Source organism: Athene noctua, chromosome 4 (assembly GCF_965140245.1).
Source record: "Athene noctua chromosome 4, bAthNoc1.hap1.1, whole genome shotgun sequence".
NCBI lineage: Eukaryota > Metazoa > Chordata > Aves > Strigiformes > Strigidae > Athene > Athene noctua.
Window position 1 is genome coordinate 20,733,009 of NC_134040.1, and position 18,221 is coordinate 20,751,229.

At 38.2% G+C, this 18,221-nt stretch overlaps 1 protein-coding gene across 2 annotated transcripts in view; it reads right to left on the reverse strand.

The window, feature by feature from the left end:
* Positions 1–7,303: 7,303 nt before the first annotated feature.
* The window catches only part of SEL1L3 (SEL1L family member 3), a 42,994-nt gene continuing 32,076 nt past the window's right edge, over positions 7,304–18,221 (reverse strand). For both annotated transcript variants that reach the window (XM_074904617.1, XM_074904616.1), the window contains exons 16-24: positions 18,004–18,131; positions 17,304–17,387; positions 15,446–15,536; positions 15,255–15,339; positions 13,307–13,416; positions 11,898–12,025; positions 10,038–10,140; positions 9,871–9,943; positions 7,304–8,564 (exon numbers count right to left, since the gene is read on the reverse strand). In XM_074904617.1, the coding sequence (XP_074760718.1) occupies positions 8,398–8,564; positions 9,871–9,943; positions 10,038–10,140; positions 11,898–12,025; positions 13,307–13,416; positions 15,255–15,339; positions 15,446–15,536; positions 17,304–17,387; positions 18,004–18,131 (969 nt within the window). In that variant the 3' untranslated portion in view covers positions 7,304–8,397. The remainder of the gene's footprint in view (positions 8,565–9,870; positions 9,944–10,037; positions 10,141–11,897; positions 12,026–13,306; positions 13,417–15,254; positions 15,340–15,445; positions 15,537–17,303; positions 17,388–18,003; positions 18,132–18,221) is intronic.

Here is an 18,221-nt window from a genome sequence, read left to right on the forward strand (position 1 = left end):
TATGGTAAGGACAACAGTATGGAAAGCTTACAGGGTACATGCCCCAGATCACAGTTCAGCCATACCATGGAGCAATTACGGGTGTCCAAACTCTGTGCTGCATTACCACTCAACATCAGCAATCTAACATGGCTTATAAACTCAAGCAGGGTTCAAGTACTGTTGCTGTCTGGAACTTTGCCCAGTACTGTTGGCTGAAAAGGGACAGTTATCTCTGCATTGAAGAGCAAGTAGAGGTTAATTTGCTGATAGCACCTGGGATTGCCCATGCAAGGAACTACCCCGATGAATCATCCTTGAACTACTCTGTCTTGACTTGTGCTACACATAGACTTCCATGAGAATATTCTAAGCCCTTCCGTGGCTGTTGTAAACAAAGTCACTATATTTATCAGAAAACTGCAGTAAAGACCCAGAGAACTGCTCTTTTTTTTTTTTTTTCTGGATAGAAGAGTGATGGAGACTGTAAAAGGCTGTGGAAGACTCTAAGGACTCCAGTGATTGTGGGGTTTGGGGTTGGTTTTGTGTGTTCTTCTCCCTTCTTCTTTTCCCCTTGCTTCAATTTATTCACAGCCAAATGAAAAATGCCTTTCTTTTTCAGCTGGCCTCACTTTAAAATATGAGACTCCGGCATGATGGTTTTGTGTGTTGTGCTGGTTTTGGCTGGGATACAGTTAATTTTCCTCATAGTGGCTAGTATGGGGTTATGTTTTGGATTTATGCCGAAAACTGTTAATTCAGGTATTTTTTCATTATTGCTCAGTAGTGCTGACATAGTATCAAGGCCTTTTCTGCTTCTCACCTCACCCCACCCCACCAGCGAGTAGGCTGGGGGTGCATAAGAAGTTGGGAGGGAACACAACTGAGACAGCTGATCCCAACTGACCAAAGGGATATTCTATACCATATGATGTCATGCTCAGCATATAAAGCTGGGGAAGAAGAAGGAAGAGGGGGGACACACACATTCGTAGTGATGGTGTTTGTCTTCCCAAGTAATTGCTACATGTGATGGAGCCCTGCTGTCCTGGAGATGGCTGAGCCTGCTGATGGGAAGTGGTGAATGAATTCCTTGTTTTGCTTTGCTTGTGTGCACAGCTTTTGCTTTACTTGTTGAACTGTCTTTATCTCAATACACAAGTTTTCTCACTTTTACTCTTCCGATTCTCTCCCCCATCCCACCGCGGGGGGAGTGAGAAAGCAGCTCTGTGGTGCTTAGTTGCTGGCTGGGCTTCAACAACAACATGTGTGGAGGAGATCAAGGGTGAGACAAATATCTGAGTTTTTAGATTAATTATTCTTCTCGTAAGTAGAATTGATATCGTGTCTTCAAAAGTTACATTTTACAAGTTGAACTTTTCTTTGTCCTAGGTGTGTGGTTGTTAACACTAACACAGTTTTTTAGATGTTACAAAGAAAATCCTTTTATTGGATTCAGTGAAAGAATCGATTGTATGTATCTCTACGTATTTGCAGAAGGGGCCTTTGTTAAAGCCAGCCTCCTATCTTCAGACTTTCAAATAGTTCTGGAATTATGAGAGGCAGGTACACAAAGCAGTGGGTAGATACCTAAATTTCTGCTTTCATCTGCTAGTGGTGGTGGGTGCCTGAGGAATTACCTGTTAGGGTTTTTATAGGCAGACTTAGGACGATAAAAATTTTTCCAACTGAAAGAGGGATCTTATTTTGTGCACATACCCTTAACAAGCATTTAATGCATCACAAGAGAATCTAAATATTCCCAGGATAATGGTATTGGGGCACAAGGTATATAGGCATGAAGTAGGGGTTTAGAGAGTAGCCTGATTTTTTTATTATTTTTTCCTGCTGCTAACTGAATTAGCACATGGGGTAGTAAAGGTTTCTCAGAAAGGTACATAGTTGTCTTATGACTCAAAATGCTGAACAAGGTTTTTCCTATCCCTGATATCAGCATCAGTGTAACTGACTATCATATGTTGTTCCTCTGCACAAACCCATGTGGAGCTGATGGTATCCAAGCACCAAGGATCTCCTGTGTATTCTCATCAGATATGCAAGACATGAAAGTGAAGCTTTTTATCTGCTTTTAACACTGGAAAGGCACAGAGGGTATGTTTGCAGAGCACACTAATGCAGTGCCATGTGGGATAGAAGAGTTTGCCCTACAAGAGCCCGAGAAACAGGCTGTGCAGCAACACCACGCTGCTAAACTGCCTCTGGACCCTGTCCCCAAGAGCCTCTGAGGGCGCATCTGCACTTGCCAAGGTTATCTCTGTGTGGCTGTCACTTCTATTGTGGAATTCTGCCTTTCTTAGAACATCTGCATTGTTTCAATGAGTGTAGATCACCACTTTTAATTCTGTTAGTCCAAGTTGGGTATGTGAAGAATGTGGACAGAATTACTCTAGGCTATGGAATATTTGGATTCATGTCTCTATTTTATGGCAGCTTTTCAGGTCAGTAAATTAACTCCTAAATATTGGCCTATTGGTGCTTCTGAAGGCTGCTGGTGATTTTAATATGTAACTTATTTTTGCTTGGGATCAGGCACAGATGAGCAGTAGAGATTTAAAAATATCTAGAGGAAAGATTTCTGATACTCTACAACTTCTCATATTTGTTTAATGTAGAAAACTCTAGGCTATTTTCATTAGAGTAGGTGTATCTAGAATTCCCCTATTGGTACTGTAACCAACAGAATCTAAATGATTAACTTGTTTTCTGGGACTAGCGTGTTGTGGTTGACTCGAAAATTAAATCAGAAGAGCTGTCCACATGCAACTGGAGCCGGCTTGGAAGAGCAATGCAACACCAATGAGCAGATGTGAGCTTCTGAACCTCATCGGCTGGGTAGGACAGCAGACAGAGGTGGTAGGAGACAAGGAGGCAGGGACAGCGTTATTGCCACTAACCAACTCTGCAGAGCAGAAGGGGAAAACTATGCTTTGGTCTTCCTGGAACAAGGTAAAGCATGAGCAGAGAAACAGATCTAGCACTTTGGTCAGTCCTGGTGTGTTTTGGAAAGACTGTTCTGTGGTCTGCAAACACTTGCTGAGCACACTGCTCTCAAGAAACAAGCCTTCAAAAAAGCTCTGAACATGTTTGGACTGCTGGAAGGCACACATTGATAAACAGGCTGGTGAAATCAGAATGATTAATCTTACAGTAGTTGCTTGGGGATGGGATGGAGTGTCACAGCCTCTAACAGAGGCCAGCAGTCTCAGTTTGTCTGCACAATTAAGCTAAACAAGGCCTAAAGGATATGCTCGGGCACTGGCTCGTGATCATCTCAGTGATTTGGTGATATGCTTCCTGGCCTAATGAGCCCGTTTGAGTAGAATCCTCCTAGACAATGACTGGGCACTGTTTGGGGGTTTTATGGACCAGGACTGGTCCCAACAAGCAGTACATGAGGCAACCGGATTTTCAGGAAGAATTTAACTACTCACAGCCAGATAGTGGAGCCTGACCTTCATTAGTTTATTAATACAAATCTAGCCAGGGAGATTTGCTTTTAACTTGCACAATTAAAAATGCTTGCTGTGTAAATCCATGACTGGCCATGCCATAACAAACAGCCAGGAAATGCCATGCAGGTTCCTGCTTTTGTGAACTGCCATAAAACGGTGCTAGGCTCTGCTAACGGACATGTGCTTCCTCCTGTTCACCTGGCAGAACTGGAAAGAGCAAAGAGCAATGCCGAGTATTAGGAGCTATCTAGAAGGCTGATGAGTGATTAAGGAGAGGTCAGTGTGGACAAATGAAGAACACCAGAAATCAGAAAATGTGAACTGGGGCGGGAAGCAAGGTCGAGGAATACGTTAGCAGAGAGGAAAGATCACCGAACACAGTTATAAATGAACCTGTTGCAGCCAGTTTTCTTCTAAGGGGTTATTAAGATGCCCAAAGGTGGATGGGTATCTGATAGCACTTACCAAACAACCCAAGTCCCTTAAATCAATGGGCACACAGCACTAGTGCACTTAAAGTTCGGAACCTCAATGCTTCAGCATATCTCATCTACTGCAAGTGGCTGGGTCTTTTGTTTTCAAACACATCAAATGCTTACTGTAACATAAAAACATACTGCAATTATGCAAATTATCTTTTACTTTCAATTTTGGTTATTCATTATTCCCAATCTTTTCTGGTTTTGATGCTTACTTATCTGTACACAGCTGCTATTAACACAGACACCTTATATTTAGGCATAGACTCAGTTACTTTTTTTACTATAAATAATAATTTGGCCTTCTGACATAGGGATTAGGTCTTTTCATAAACACCTAAGCTGTGATGAATTTCCAGCACATGTATATCCCAGTAGCTGCTTTTTCTTCATTTAAAATGTTCTGTTGATTATTCAGGAATTGCTCCTGACACCTAGATCTTAGAAGACAGCATAGGAAATTGCTCCAAGCTTGGAATCCCCTTGTCATTCTTTAGCTTCCTTACACTTGGGCTTGTTCAAAAATTCCAGCTTTTTCTTTCACTTCTGTTCTCTTTCTACATCCCAGTCTTTTAATGAAGTTCATGCATTTATGGGAGGGAGGAGAGGGTGTGTGGGTGGAATTCCTCAGTCAAGGCTTATTCAACCTGTTTTGTACCTTTGTGCTGCATTTCATCCAGGATAAGGGTCAACAGTCAGCCAGTGTTAAATGTCATAGTCCATTAGTCTATGGGGACAGCTTACACAGACAAGAATCTGCTATAAAACAAATCTCTTCACAGATAATCCATCTTTCCCATGTGCTTTTAAAGACCATCTATGCTTTCCCAGTAGCTCAAATGGAAATACAGAAGTCGCAACAGAGGTTATACTTCTAATACATCATCAGTATGCCAGGACTAATTCCCGTGCATTGGCCCCTTCATCACTGAATGAAATATCTAGTGCAAGGTATGACTTTTCAACATGTATTAATATATAACTTTCAGCACGCATTCACGCCTGTATATTGGGATGTCATGTTCATCACTGTGTGGATTGGGAAGCAGCACCATGCAGTGGCCACAAAGTCACCCACATAGGGATGCCCACATTCAGGTATGGGCTGCTACTACCTTGCTACGCAATTCAAGGCTGAACAAACTTTTCAGCATAGTTGCAAATTTTGCATAACTGGCTTGAATCGCCTACTACATAACCTTAAAGTCATTAACCACTCAGAACTACTCAACGTTGATTCTTTTTTAAGCTTATCTTCACCTCCCTCCCTTTCTCAATCTGTAGCTGGTATGCACTTCTGTTTTCATTGCACTTTGATACACTGTATGTAATCACTGCTCTCCCTTGTCACTTGCTGTAACACACATCTATTTACTTAGTTGGTGTAAACCGCATTCATTTCAGATAATTGGGCACCTATTTTGTAAATAACCACTCCAAAATTCTTTCTTGTCTCTAATTTATTTGCTAATGATTCTGGGCTGAACCGAGGGAGAAAAATGGCTATCACTTATACCACCTTAAGCATTACCTGTGTTGTTTAGATGGCTGGGCTTCTATGAAATGCGTACAAACAAGCAGCATTTTAGCTCTATACTTGTGATTTATTACTTCCTCGCTCCCACCCTGACCACTTAGCACGGGCTGTAGAAACTATAAACTTCAGTGGTCTTGTTTCAATTTACAAAAAGTAATTCTTGATATAGCAACTCCTTTTTTTTTTTTTTTTTTTCCCCCTTCCCTTCTTGTGGATGCAGTTGAACTACGTAGCTGCTTTTCTTAATTAACCATCCCCTCTTTCTCTCCAGGAATTGTTTGATTCTCTAGGCTGTCAAATAATAGCCCCCTAGATCTTATAAGAAATGAAGGATAATAATGTAACTATTATTATTCCAGCCTTAAGTAATGCCAGTTTATTGTGAAAAGTTTCTTATCTTAACATTCTTTAAATATACTTTGGTAGAACTTCTGATGTAACAGATAAAAATAAACAAAGACCTAACCATTAACTGCTGGCATCAAGAAATATATTGCAGCTTCAGCAATTGCCTTCTGAAATACAGATGTGAAATCATGTTTCTGGCAAGCCTCCTTAAATTAATTAATTACTGAAGTTGAGAACATGGGCTTACTTTGGAGAGCAAAACGGAGTCAGCCTGACTGCTAACACTTAACTCTGACTCGTACATACACAACCTAAGCCACTGCTGCTTTAAGAACCCCATGATTTCCACACCTGGGTTGCAATCATGCCACCACTGACAAACACCCATGGGATTAATACTTCACTAAGAATTTCAATTTTGCTACATATGACATACATACTAAAATACATGTTGCACATGTAGCATACTACAAGCAAGATTTGCTATATGCATGTCCAAATAGCTTTTTGTGACCATCTAACTGTACGTGCCATTTAGTACCTAACATCACACCTACATTGCGACAATTGTCTACTTGTCGTCAAAGGCTATGCTTGACTTGCTGCAATACTTCTGGGTTTCCTATCTAAACCTGCCCCAGTTTTAATATAAATGCACCCTGTTTTGTTGTGGGTTTTTTTTTATTGGGTAGTAAAATTAAAGTTGAGAGAATTTTTCAAATATCCATACACTTGTGTTACGGAATTTGATATAATCAAATTTAGCTGCACAAGTTTTTGCAATTCAGACTCAAAAATGTTGGTGATCCATTTGCAATGGATACCAAAAGCACAGCATATAACCTCTGCGAGTCAACAACAGTTTAGCGTGTAAAAGTGAAGCTCCTTTGTAACACTTCAAAATACTTAGCTATACATAAAAATAACAAAATATGTATTTACAAATGTACTAAGGACAAAAAGTACTCTTTGCACTTTTCCTGCTTGAATAAATGAACAACTCAGTAATGTGGCATACTTAATTCACTTTCTGACTATATGGCTGGAGGGCAAGGGGGAGGGGAGAAAGCTTCAACATCTGGGTTTTTTCTGCTTGCTTATTTAATGCAAGTGCTGCCTCAAAGCATCAACTCTTCTCTGAACAGTTTTGGATTTTCATTTTTCTGCAAGTGAAATATACCCTGATGGTATGTGTACATATATACATTTATATATATATATATTAAAATCTTTCTTGAAGGTTGGAGGTTTTTTCCTTTTAATTCATTCCTTTCTTACTAAGAACTCCTATGTCTTGACTGAAAGCAAAATAAAAAGTCTTCCAGGTCTGCTCTGTGAGAATGCTGTGTTCCTCAAAGAAAGCAAGGGTTGATTGTCCCATCTGAAGCTAAGGAAACAGACACCTAAATAATGTTCTTGAGAATTTGCAACAGCTACATACTATTTTATCTGACAGGTGCTTTAAAAAAAATCCTCCACATACAGGCTGAATTAGAAAAATATTTTTATTTACAAGAGTAAATAATGTAGTGCAAGGAGAGTGGATTTAACCCTCAATAATGCATAGATTGATGCAATTTATAGTCTGTGATCTACATCATTTCGCAGAGGTGCATGCACACCTGCTTTAAAGGTCAGACCTTTCCTACAGTCACTTCTCAGAGAGCTTTAAATCAGAAGGCATTTGCACTCCATACTTGTTATCCATGTATCTCATCTAACATTTACCAAAGAAAATGTCACTTAAGCAGGTGTCTGTAAGAGTTACTGTAGAACATGAAATAAAATCCTTGCCAACATTATCTATGGAAGAATCAAAAAATAAATGGTTTATTCATTTTGTGTCACCAGTTCATACTCAAATATTATTTATTCATTAGGGAAGCTAATCAGTGACTCCTAGCAGGGTGGGAAATGTTTTGTTGTGTCCACCAGGGAACTGCTAACACCTGAGAAAATTTGACCAAGGGTTAGCCAGCAGAACTACTATGTTATAATCATATTTCAAATCTTCCTAGTATTTTTCTTTCAAAACAAACCACTTTCAACACCAAAGAGTTAGGATGGAATATAAAACACCAAAAAACTATTATCGCTGCACATACTGAAGTCTTGGCTGGTGTGCCATGGAACTTGGAAAGTGTGGGTGGCTGGGTTTCATTTTTATGTAATTTCCATGCTTCCAACATGGAAAATTCTGGTAGCTTCACCAGTAAAATAAGCTCAAATGCAGTAAAGGTAATTTAATAAAATATTAGGTATGTGAGTAAAACTTCTTCATCTTCTCTCATTCTTCAATTAGGCAAAGACTGCATGTTTGCTTCCAGTCCTTCAATGAAATACAGTATGATCATGTGTTTGGTATAGTGAGATAATCTGCATTATCTGTTTGTAGTGTTAAATAAATTACAGGGATGGTTTTCCTCTATAGTGGAGAAATCAGATCTGGGAATTTCCCTACAATTCTGGGTGTTGGACTGCGTTATTAATGCCATTAATATGGTTGGTCACTAGTTCTTAGATTTGTCATTGTTCACATCCCATCTTCCTAAAGGGATATCAACCTTAAGAAAATTACACTTCAGCTTGTAACAAGAAGATTCTGAGGGTTTGACTCCTGCTGTGCTAAATCATTTGAAAAAGTAGATTCATCTTGCTGTACTAGTCTGGTAGCATCCTCATTGCTATTCCCTGAGGAAGAAGGTTCATCTGATGATGGTTCTGATCTTGTTCCAGGAGAATTATGGGCTTCAGAATAAATGTCAAAAGAAATTATTAAAAAAAATCCCACTGCATCTAGGAAGTCTAGTCATCAATATTTAAATATTATATGGATATAAAATCACATATAAAGGTAATACTCAAAGGTTAGGAAACACTGAGAGTATCTGTTAACTAACTATATATATACTTTGTACATATGTAGTATGATTCCAAAGTTACATAAGTTAGAGTTAGTAAGAAAAGAAAGCATGGTTTCAGAATTATTTCCATAGTCAGCATACTATTCACAGTTACATGTCTTAAATGCTATCTAGAAATTATAAAATTCAGGTATTCTTTTTATATTTAATAGTGTTCTGTTTTAAAATACTATTCCCTATAGGTATAGGTTGTCATGTGGAAATTACTTTTTTCTGTATTTTATTACAGAAATATGTCAGAAAACAGTATTTTCTGACATAGGTTTAAGCTGCCTACTGGAGTTAAACCACAACGTAAGACAATGTATTTAGTGAAATAAATTATTTTATAACTGATAATATTAATTTCACAACTTCCTGATCAAGATCCTGTCTTGTGATTTGGAAGTGAAACACTTGGTTGAAGCTTGCAATGCTTTTAAAATGATGATTCATCATTTTTGCATGTGATGGTAGAGGTTTTTCCCCCTCTCCTGAGCAATGTAGTCTTGCCTCTGGTATCTTTTTCAATATGCTAAGAAAATAATGGGAGTTTTAGGAGACCAAAGTCTGGCATTTGGTTTTCTGTCGCATGAGAAAAGAGAACATAGAGCAAACCTTTCTAGTTTAGGACAGCAGTAGTCTGCAAGTGCTGACTGAATGTATTTACTGATTCTGTTACCGGTCTGAAGAGGCTGAACTGCCTCCTCCTAAGTTACTGGAGTGAGTTACCAGCTCTCTGAACCTCCCTTTTTCTCTCTCATGTATCTGAATGGATCCAGTAATATGAACCAGGGAACACAGTCTCAATGCATACTGCAGAGACATCATATGAAATCAAAGTCATATAATTACTCTAACAATATCACATGTTGAGAGATGGGAAATAATGTCTTATTTCCAGTCATAATCTCCTGTAGTTAATGTTTTTATTAAGAATCTCCTTTACTGGAAATATCCAGAAACCAGGCTCAAACCTATGCCTCACTTCATCCATCCCTTCTCAATGAGCAAAAAATGAGTTGCGTGTCGAAGAGTTGCTGTTCAGAGGTACCTCTACCAAATCCAGAATTCCTGGTTTATTTTTGAAGATTTTACCGCAATAAAAAGATCACTCCTCTTTCTTTAGTTTTACTATGACAAATACTTACCAGATAAAGACTGAAAATACTGCACTGCAAATGCAACCAGAATCGATAAAAAAAAGGTTCCCATGAAGTAGATCTGTGACAGTAAGTTTAAAAACATAATTAGAGCAGTGTAAAGCCAAGGTAGCACTCCAAATGAACTGTGCATGTATCAAAGGAGCAATACTTACCAGAGTAGATTGTAAAATACTGTTCCAGAAAACTCTCATGTAAAAATAAAGCAATGCTAATGAGCATGGACTAATTGATTCTTGGTTACTATTATTCCAGCACCTACAACAAGAAGATTAAAACAACTGATTAGTCCTCCTCTGCAATTTTGTGGCATCTGTCATGTGGAAATGCTTCAAAATGGGTTTGCAGCAAATCTCAGTAAGACAGAAAACCAAGGAGATATTATCACCACTATCTCACAGGTGGTGAAGTAAAAATTCATAGAAATACCAGATTAACCTCATTAAGCACAAAATACGTTACCCTAGGAGCATATTTTTGATTTTCTTATTAGTCAGCAACGGGTCTAAGCATCCAGGCTACCCTTGCCAAGGAGTCACAGTACAAGGTCATACCCAAGACACTTTGTTCTAACTAATGTGAGTCAACAGCAGTAAGACTTTAGATGTACAAAATTTAGTTGTCTAAGCAGGACACTGGTGCCTAAACCCCCTTCAGAAGCAGTGAAGGACTACACAATGCAGTCAGAGCTTGAAGAGAGCTTTAGATGACTAGCTACGAGGTATCTGGTTGTGGGGTGAGCTGAGCAGCTTTCTCAGTTCCATCAATTAGGAGTTAGGACAGCTAAATCACAAGGCACCTATTTTAAGCTACAATTGATTCTACCAAGCTGAGGAGGGAGGGGTGAGTGGGGGTAGGTGTAAATATATATATATAGGTGTATATATATATAAATATATCAAATTCTTATATATAAAAATATATATAATTTTTATACAAGGTTATGCATGATTTATATATTATATATATTTTTTAAAAAGTACATGCCCTTCTGGACAAAAGTGTATGATGATGGGAAAACTCTGTAGCGCTGTCAACTCTGGAGTTACTCTCACTGTAAAGCAAATGGATTCAGCCCAAGGGAAGGCAGAACTCAGGCTCAAGCTTACACTCCAGATGGACCAGCTGGTCCAGAAGCCCGATTTATCCGTCTGATAATTTCATGTGGAGTGGAGGTTATTTAGGGTACAGGTTCAGGCTAACTGCAGTGAAGAACAATTTCAGTGGATTTTTGGTGAATCAACAAATGAGGTTTTAAAACTGGTGATATCTCAACTTTTTTTGTGTCACACAACACTCAGTAGCAAAACAGAAGATAAACCACCCATTCTTGGTTCACAGCTCCATGTATTAACCATTAGCTCCTCCTCCTTTAAATATCTGAAAGGCAATTCCATAAATTCACCAAATACTGTATAAGCTTTTCATTCCCACTGTGCTTTCCAACACATGTAGCTTTACCCAGGTAAAGGAAACTTAAGTTCTGTACTGGAACCAGAGGTTTCTAGGTGGTTTGTGCATGAACAGTGCTGGCACAGGCAGTTCAGGCAGCAGAGCTGTAACCTTCTCATCCATTTAATATTCTGTGCCACAACATCTGTGTCAGGCTGGAACATCTTTGCAGAATAAATAGGAAGGAATGCTATTATCCCAGTTACAAACTTTTAAGTTCTGCATTAAATTATGCTGTATTTATCATTAAAAGATTGTTTTGGACTGTATACAAATTGTCAGTGCCTAACTTTGGAAGTTGAATATATTGAATTGGAAAAGTCCTCCTGGATCATTAAATCCAGTCCCTGCCATTTCAGGCAACCACATATAACAAGGTCTCTTTAACAGGCATAAACTGAAATATATTTAGGTCATTTAAGCATTTCAAGCATGTTGACCTTAACCTGCCTTAAATCATACAAGTGAACAAAGTTAATAATTACAGGAATTGCTGTTCTACAGAGTAAATGATACTCACGTGGAAAAACAGAAGACGCTGATTAAGGGGAAAAAACACTCACCTGTAATAAAGTTCCTGAAGAAGTGACGTATTACTAGAATGCAATGCCTGATCAATTTCCAAGTGATCCAGAATGTAGGAAGGTATGGAGTTGCCCTCTTCTATGACAAGGGCCAAATTAAAGAAACCCTAATAATAAGAAAGTGTACATGCTTTTTAACCATTAAATTTTCATATGTATATTTAAGGTCCACTGTAAGCATCAAATATCCAAATAATTCTAACTGTTTTCAATAAATTAATTTAGTATAGTGTCATCTTCACTGAAAAATTATGAGACCCTTTTCTCCTAACCATATACCCAGATAAATACTGAAAATGCAAAAGAAACAGTGTTCATTTGTTGTGACACCATTTTCTTAGAAATCACCTGGAAAAAGATCTGAGCTTTCTCATTTCTAGTTGCTCTTTAAACACAGCCACAATATCAAACTATAATCTTTTATCTACTAGGGAAATACATACTGAAAGCAGAAATGGATTCCTCTCTATTACTGTTTAATTCTAGCTCTACAGAGATGAACAGTAATCTGAATAGTGAAATTGAGAGCAGAAATTTCCTCTAGTCAATTTAAGTCCTTAAATTTACAGTTTTGCCTACTTGGACAAGTCGTAGGCATCCCTATGTCTCTTCAGAGCCATGAATACACATGATATGTATTATATGATTCCCCATCAGTTTGGCTTTCATACTTCAAAGTAATTGCTCATACAGCTCTTTTTTCTGTTGGTTAGGTTAGCAGTAATGTTATGTCCCACTATCCTCAAAGCGGAATCCAACTGTGCTACCTTTAATAAATTCACATACAAGATACTGACTGGAGACATTGTCATGGGGGCAGGGAGACCAGAATATCACACCCAGCACACTTCAGGGTGGTCTGAGGGCAAGAAACTCAGTGTTGAAACACTGCATATCTTTGGTAATGTGATATAGTGTATACTTTAATTATAAGGCATTTTAAGATGAAGCTTTTGTGGGTGGAGTGAATAAAATTCACCCTAGGATACACTCAGTATACCAAGGGAAATGGGCCAGTCTTGTTAATATCCTAAAATAGCCGAGGATAGGACTAGAATACAACTCAGCAGTCTATTCATTCTTCTCCTTGCAGTAGCACAATACCAAGGTCACAATCAGTTGTGCCAAGGTAAGGTAGCACTGAATTAGGCCATTCACATCTAGCTTTCAAAACAGGACTAAACCAATTCTAGGACTGTTCATCTATGCTAGGTTTACCTTCCATTATCATGAAACAGCAACTACTGGCTCACATGGTATTTTGAGATAACTTATTCTAGCAGGTTTCTTCAGTGCAGATGTGGCCAAGCAAAATAACCAGACTCAGACAAATCCTCAGATTTTCTAAAGTCTGATGTTTTATAAACACGTTATAACAGCAGACCCACCTGTGAATCTCCCTCTAATGCAGCTTGTGCATACATCCGCATTGAGAGCTCAAGGTCTTTAGACTGGTTCTGGTAACCATAGTAGTAGAAATCGCCCATCTTCAAATAAGCTGTGGAAGAAACCAGAAGCAGATCATTTAGAGCATTTGTAGAAATAGAATTAATGTGATGGAGAAGTTAATAATAATTCTATTTAAAGCACCATATTGAAAAAAAGAAAAGGTTCTCTCTCTCTCTGGTTGTCTCTGTGGCTACCTTCCATTAGCCTGCCCATTGAAAATACTTCTGGTCTCCCTTTAATTAAATTTAGTGAACGATATTGCTACTTTTACAAAAAAATGAGACTTAGAGACTTTATACTGCATTCCTTCCTCACTTGCTAAATCTGTCTTTGGGCAACCTGTGGCCTTAATACTCAGGTTAGCCCTACTAACTTGATGAGACTTAAAAACTCCTATGCTGCATCTACACTTATCTGATCTAACCTTTCCCCAAATGGTCTGAAACACTTCTACACCTTGCCTTGTGCATCTACGGCAGCTACCTTGAAATCCCATCGTTTTTACAGTGGACTATAGCAGAGCTACTCCAGGAAGCAAGTTGATCACTGACTCAATAGTAAAGGCAGAAAGACTACATGATGAGCTGGTACAGATGCAGAGTGGAAGGCCATGAATGCTGTAGTGAATCACCAAGAGAGTTCCCCTCAACCATACCAACTGCACCATTCCAGCCCTGGCCCAGAGAGCACTCCTGTAACAGGCAGAGGCCTTGAGGTCACCCTGTGTTGCACTGATAACGTAGCCTGGGAAATCTCTGCTGCTGAGGTTAGAATCTCTGTCCCAGGCCCTACACTGGAGATTTGATCCTCCACTACTGCAAAGAGGGGTCTGAGATAAAACTGCCCTTATGTTACTCATGTGAGGAAAAGATAAAATAATAAAATCCTTCCCCTGTTAGACCCAGCAAGTCTCCTCTCCTTTACTTGAATGGAATCACAGTCTCAAACCCATGAATGTGACGTTCAGAAGTGTCTCTAATATGAGATGGTACCAGTGGATCTGCCAAAGGGTCAACCAAACTGCATCTTGCTAAGGTGTCTACAAACTCCTCATGAAAGCTAACAGGGTTTGCCCGCTCCTGTGGCTTCAGGCTATATTAGTGTTGTATTCAGTTTCTGTGCTGCTGTGTATTTAAATGAATAGCTTGAATATTTTTATACTCCACTTTTTCACGTGCTTATTACAAAGCACTTAAACCTTCTTGTAAGACAATCAGATCAATGTTTTCAAATATTAAATAACACTTTTAAAGGCACCAAAATTACTTAGTGACTAAAGTTACAGATGTAGTAAAATTTAAGGCCAGAAGAATGTAACTTATATGTAAATAAACCTTCTTTCTAACAGAGAATCCTTCAGTTCCCCAAGGTAAGCTGTGCCAATGTCGATAAACTCTGTACCCTAATGGAAAAACTCATAATAAATTAGATAAGGAATACTTCAGCCTTCATTAGTTTCTCATGACTCAATTATGATATGGAAGTATATTTGCTTTTGGATTTTCTCTTTGATAAACTAAACAGCATGAGCTTCTAAAGTCTATTGCTTTTTTTTTTTTTTTCCTTAAACCTTGAGTCAATTGCTCAGGCTCCCAAATATCTAGCCCCTTCTCAGGGCTTAGCTTTTGTATTTTATTTTATTCAAATTTTATACATTTATACATTTTATGCCATAAAAAGGTAATTCTCAGAAAAGCTGTGCTGAAACACTTAAAATACCTTTTTTCCCTCTGATATTCCTATCAAAACACTAAAAAGGAAATGTACAATAAGCAGGGATTACTCTTCCCTTAACTTGCTCACTCACATAGAAGTTGTAACAAGCATGGGGTTTGTAATTAAAAAAAAAATTAAAATTATAATCCAGAAATAATTTCTTACACATACCAAATGATGGTGCATTGACTTGAGAAACAGAAAAATTGTAGTATCTCCAAACACAATCAGTTGCTAGGTATTTCCTTGCTAGGTCCTGCAAAGAAAATAATTGATCCATTCATAACACAGATAAGAGATTAGGATCACATTATTATTCACAAGTTTTCCTTTTAGGATAATGACTTGTGATATTTACTTACTGGTCTTTCTTCACAGATGTGTGCTAAATTTGACTGTGACACTTCAATCCCAGTTTCAGCTGCTAAAACATAATGCAGCAGAGCTTCATGCCTAATGTTAGATAAAATAAATCAGTGAAAAACCTAACAAAAATAACGTGCACTTTAGTTATAGTTTAAAAAAACCCATTAAATATATTGGTAAAATCACCTAAGAGCAAAATTTTGGTAAAAGGTTTAAAAGCAAGAGGCTTGCAAATCCATGCAACAGCTACATCTACTGGCAATGCTTTGTGTAACAAACCATACTGGATCTCAAGAATTTGCAGTTTCCTCTCTTGCATTGAAGCTAGATTGGCTCCAGTGTGCAGTGCAAGACTGACCATAAAGTTGAACTGATATTAAACCCAGTTATTTATTTAAATGTTTCACATAAAACATTCTTAAAAGACTCCTACATCCTACACTTTAAAAAAAATCTGTAATTAGCTGTGTTGTCTGAGTACTCCTTTGGTGTGCTTTACCCTTTTATTTCCATGACTTGTTTGTCTTGCCTTTTTAGACTATGGGCTCTTTGAAACGGGAATTGTCTCTCATCATATTTGAATGTACGAATAAAATAACAGACTCAGTCCCTCTTTGGACTCTAGGCACCTCACTGACTGTCAGTTCTCCTGATCCTTAAGTCTCAAAGGGCAAAGAAACTACATTTAAGGCCTTTAAATCAGTCTCCGAAGATTAAACTATGATGACTAACAGGTGTGTAGAACATGTGGCTGATAACACCAATGACTGAGGAACACATATTACTTGGTCTGCTTGGCAGTGTAACAATTTACACCTATGCAAGATACATGAATAAATATTCAGAAGCAAAGATTTCAACATGAACATACTCCTAAAACCAGAGATGACTAGAATCAGTATTTATAAGCAACTACCCATACACTCCCAGTCACTGGCATCTCAAGTAGGACTCCAGCAGATTTTTCCTCCTGGCTGTTGAGACTAGACCTCCTGGGATCTTAATGCTCTACCCATCACATGCCCGGGACTTTCATGTGAGGGTATGCAGAGTGAGCTGGGTCGAGTCACAGGCTTGCACATCAGAACAGGCTACAAAAATGTTAACTGAGAGTTTTTCAGTCTTGAAAAGTGAGGTCAAGTCTCAGGGGAAATGTCTCAGGAGAAAAAGAAACTTCTAGGAATGGGTTATTCCAGAACAGTCCACTGTCAGTTTCTTGTAGATGTCCTAAGCCTGAAGCACTAATTAAGTACTAGTAGGGGGAGGCTGCAGGACAAAACGAGCCGTTGTCTTACTTACATACAAGTCTGATGCCTGCACGTACAGTATCTGATGCTCATGCCTATGTGTCACTGCAAAAATGGAGCATTAACCTGGAGGCTATTTTGAAACCTCTTGGCTGGCTCATTGGATATTGTAGCCTCTTACTATGCTTTACAGAAAATATTAACCATTTACCAAAAAAAGAACAAATCTAGTCCAGCAGCCCAAGTTTTCATAACATGGAGTTATACAGAAGAGAGAAAGCAAAGTATGGTTTTTAGAAGAGAGAGAACACTAATTAGAAGTGAAACATGTTCCTCTGGCTAATCCAGTGCACATTACATGCTACAGTACTATAGGATGAAAATCATAGACAGCAGATACAACACTATTTCACTCAATTCTGCCAGAACTTTCGAATTATGCTTCCAATCAACTCCTCCTTCCCTTTCTGTCAATGGGTGTTTTGCTACTGATTTCAGTGGTGCTGCTATCATAGTTGTGTTTTTTTGAGGTGATGGCCCAATGTTAATATCATGCTAATAAAGTAAGTGAAAAAATAGAAAAAGAACTTGAATAGAACAAACATACCATGAAAGTTCCAGATAAGCATTGAGAGCTTTCCTAATGACATGACCTAAGTAGCCATTCTTCTCTGCAATGTGTTTTGCCCAGCTGTAGAGAAGAACAATAAAAAATGAACAGCTTTGCTCCAGTAATGTTATCCCAACTCACACTGACCCCAAGGACACAAAAGGATATGGGATCACTTTCTGACTTCTTCCATAAGACAAACTATGGGATTTCACAGTAACTGCTATATCAGTTTTACAACTGCTGACTGAATGAGAACATTTTGTTCATTCATCTCCATGAGCATCCTATGATTTTTATTAGCAAAATCATGTCTTCTCTTTTTTCTTTTTTTTTTTTTTGTAAAAAATAAACATAAGTTAAGTGCTCTAACTAATTAGCTACCTTTTTCTTGATTTCTTGAAAACCACATAAACATAGCTTTGTTAGATACAACCCTTCAGAGTTGTTCGATATAATCTCTCCAAGTTGTTCTGGAAAAAAAGTACTAAAAGTACTCAGCATCTCTCAAAATTTTCTGGCATTTAAATAATAGACATGTTCATGTGGATCAAACTTTACATCAGAAGAACCTTTTGTCCAGGAGATAAGCACCATCAAGGACAAGATATTTAGACTATGGGCTTAAAAATCACCAAAAATCAGAATAATCCCACCAGAAATATATTCTCCTTTAACAAATGGTTTAATTCCTTACATTACAGCTTTTTCTGGATCTCTAGGGAAGTCTTCCATATTTCCTGTGATGTAGTACAGAGAGCATCGTAAAGTCCCTTCTATATGTCCTCCTTGGGCAGCTTTATAGAAATAGCGTGCAGCAACTGTCTGTGAAGAAACAAGACACAATTAGCAACTCTGCATTATTAATGTTTATTGAGTTTTGCTTCCCAGGACTTATTTCATTAAATTAATTAA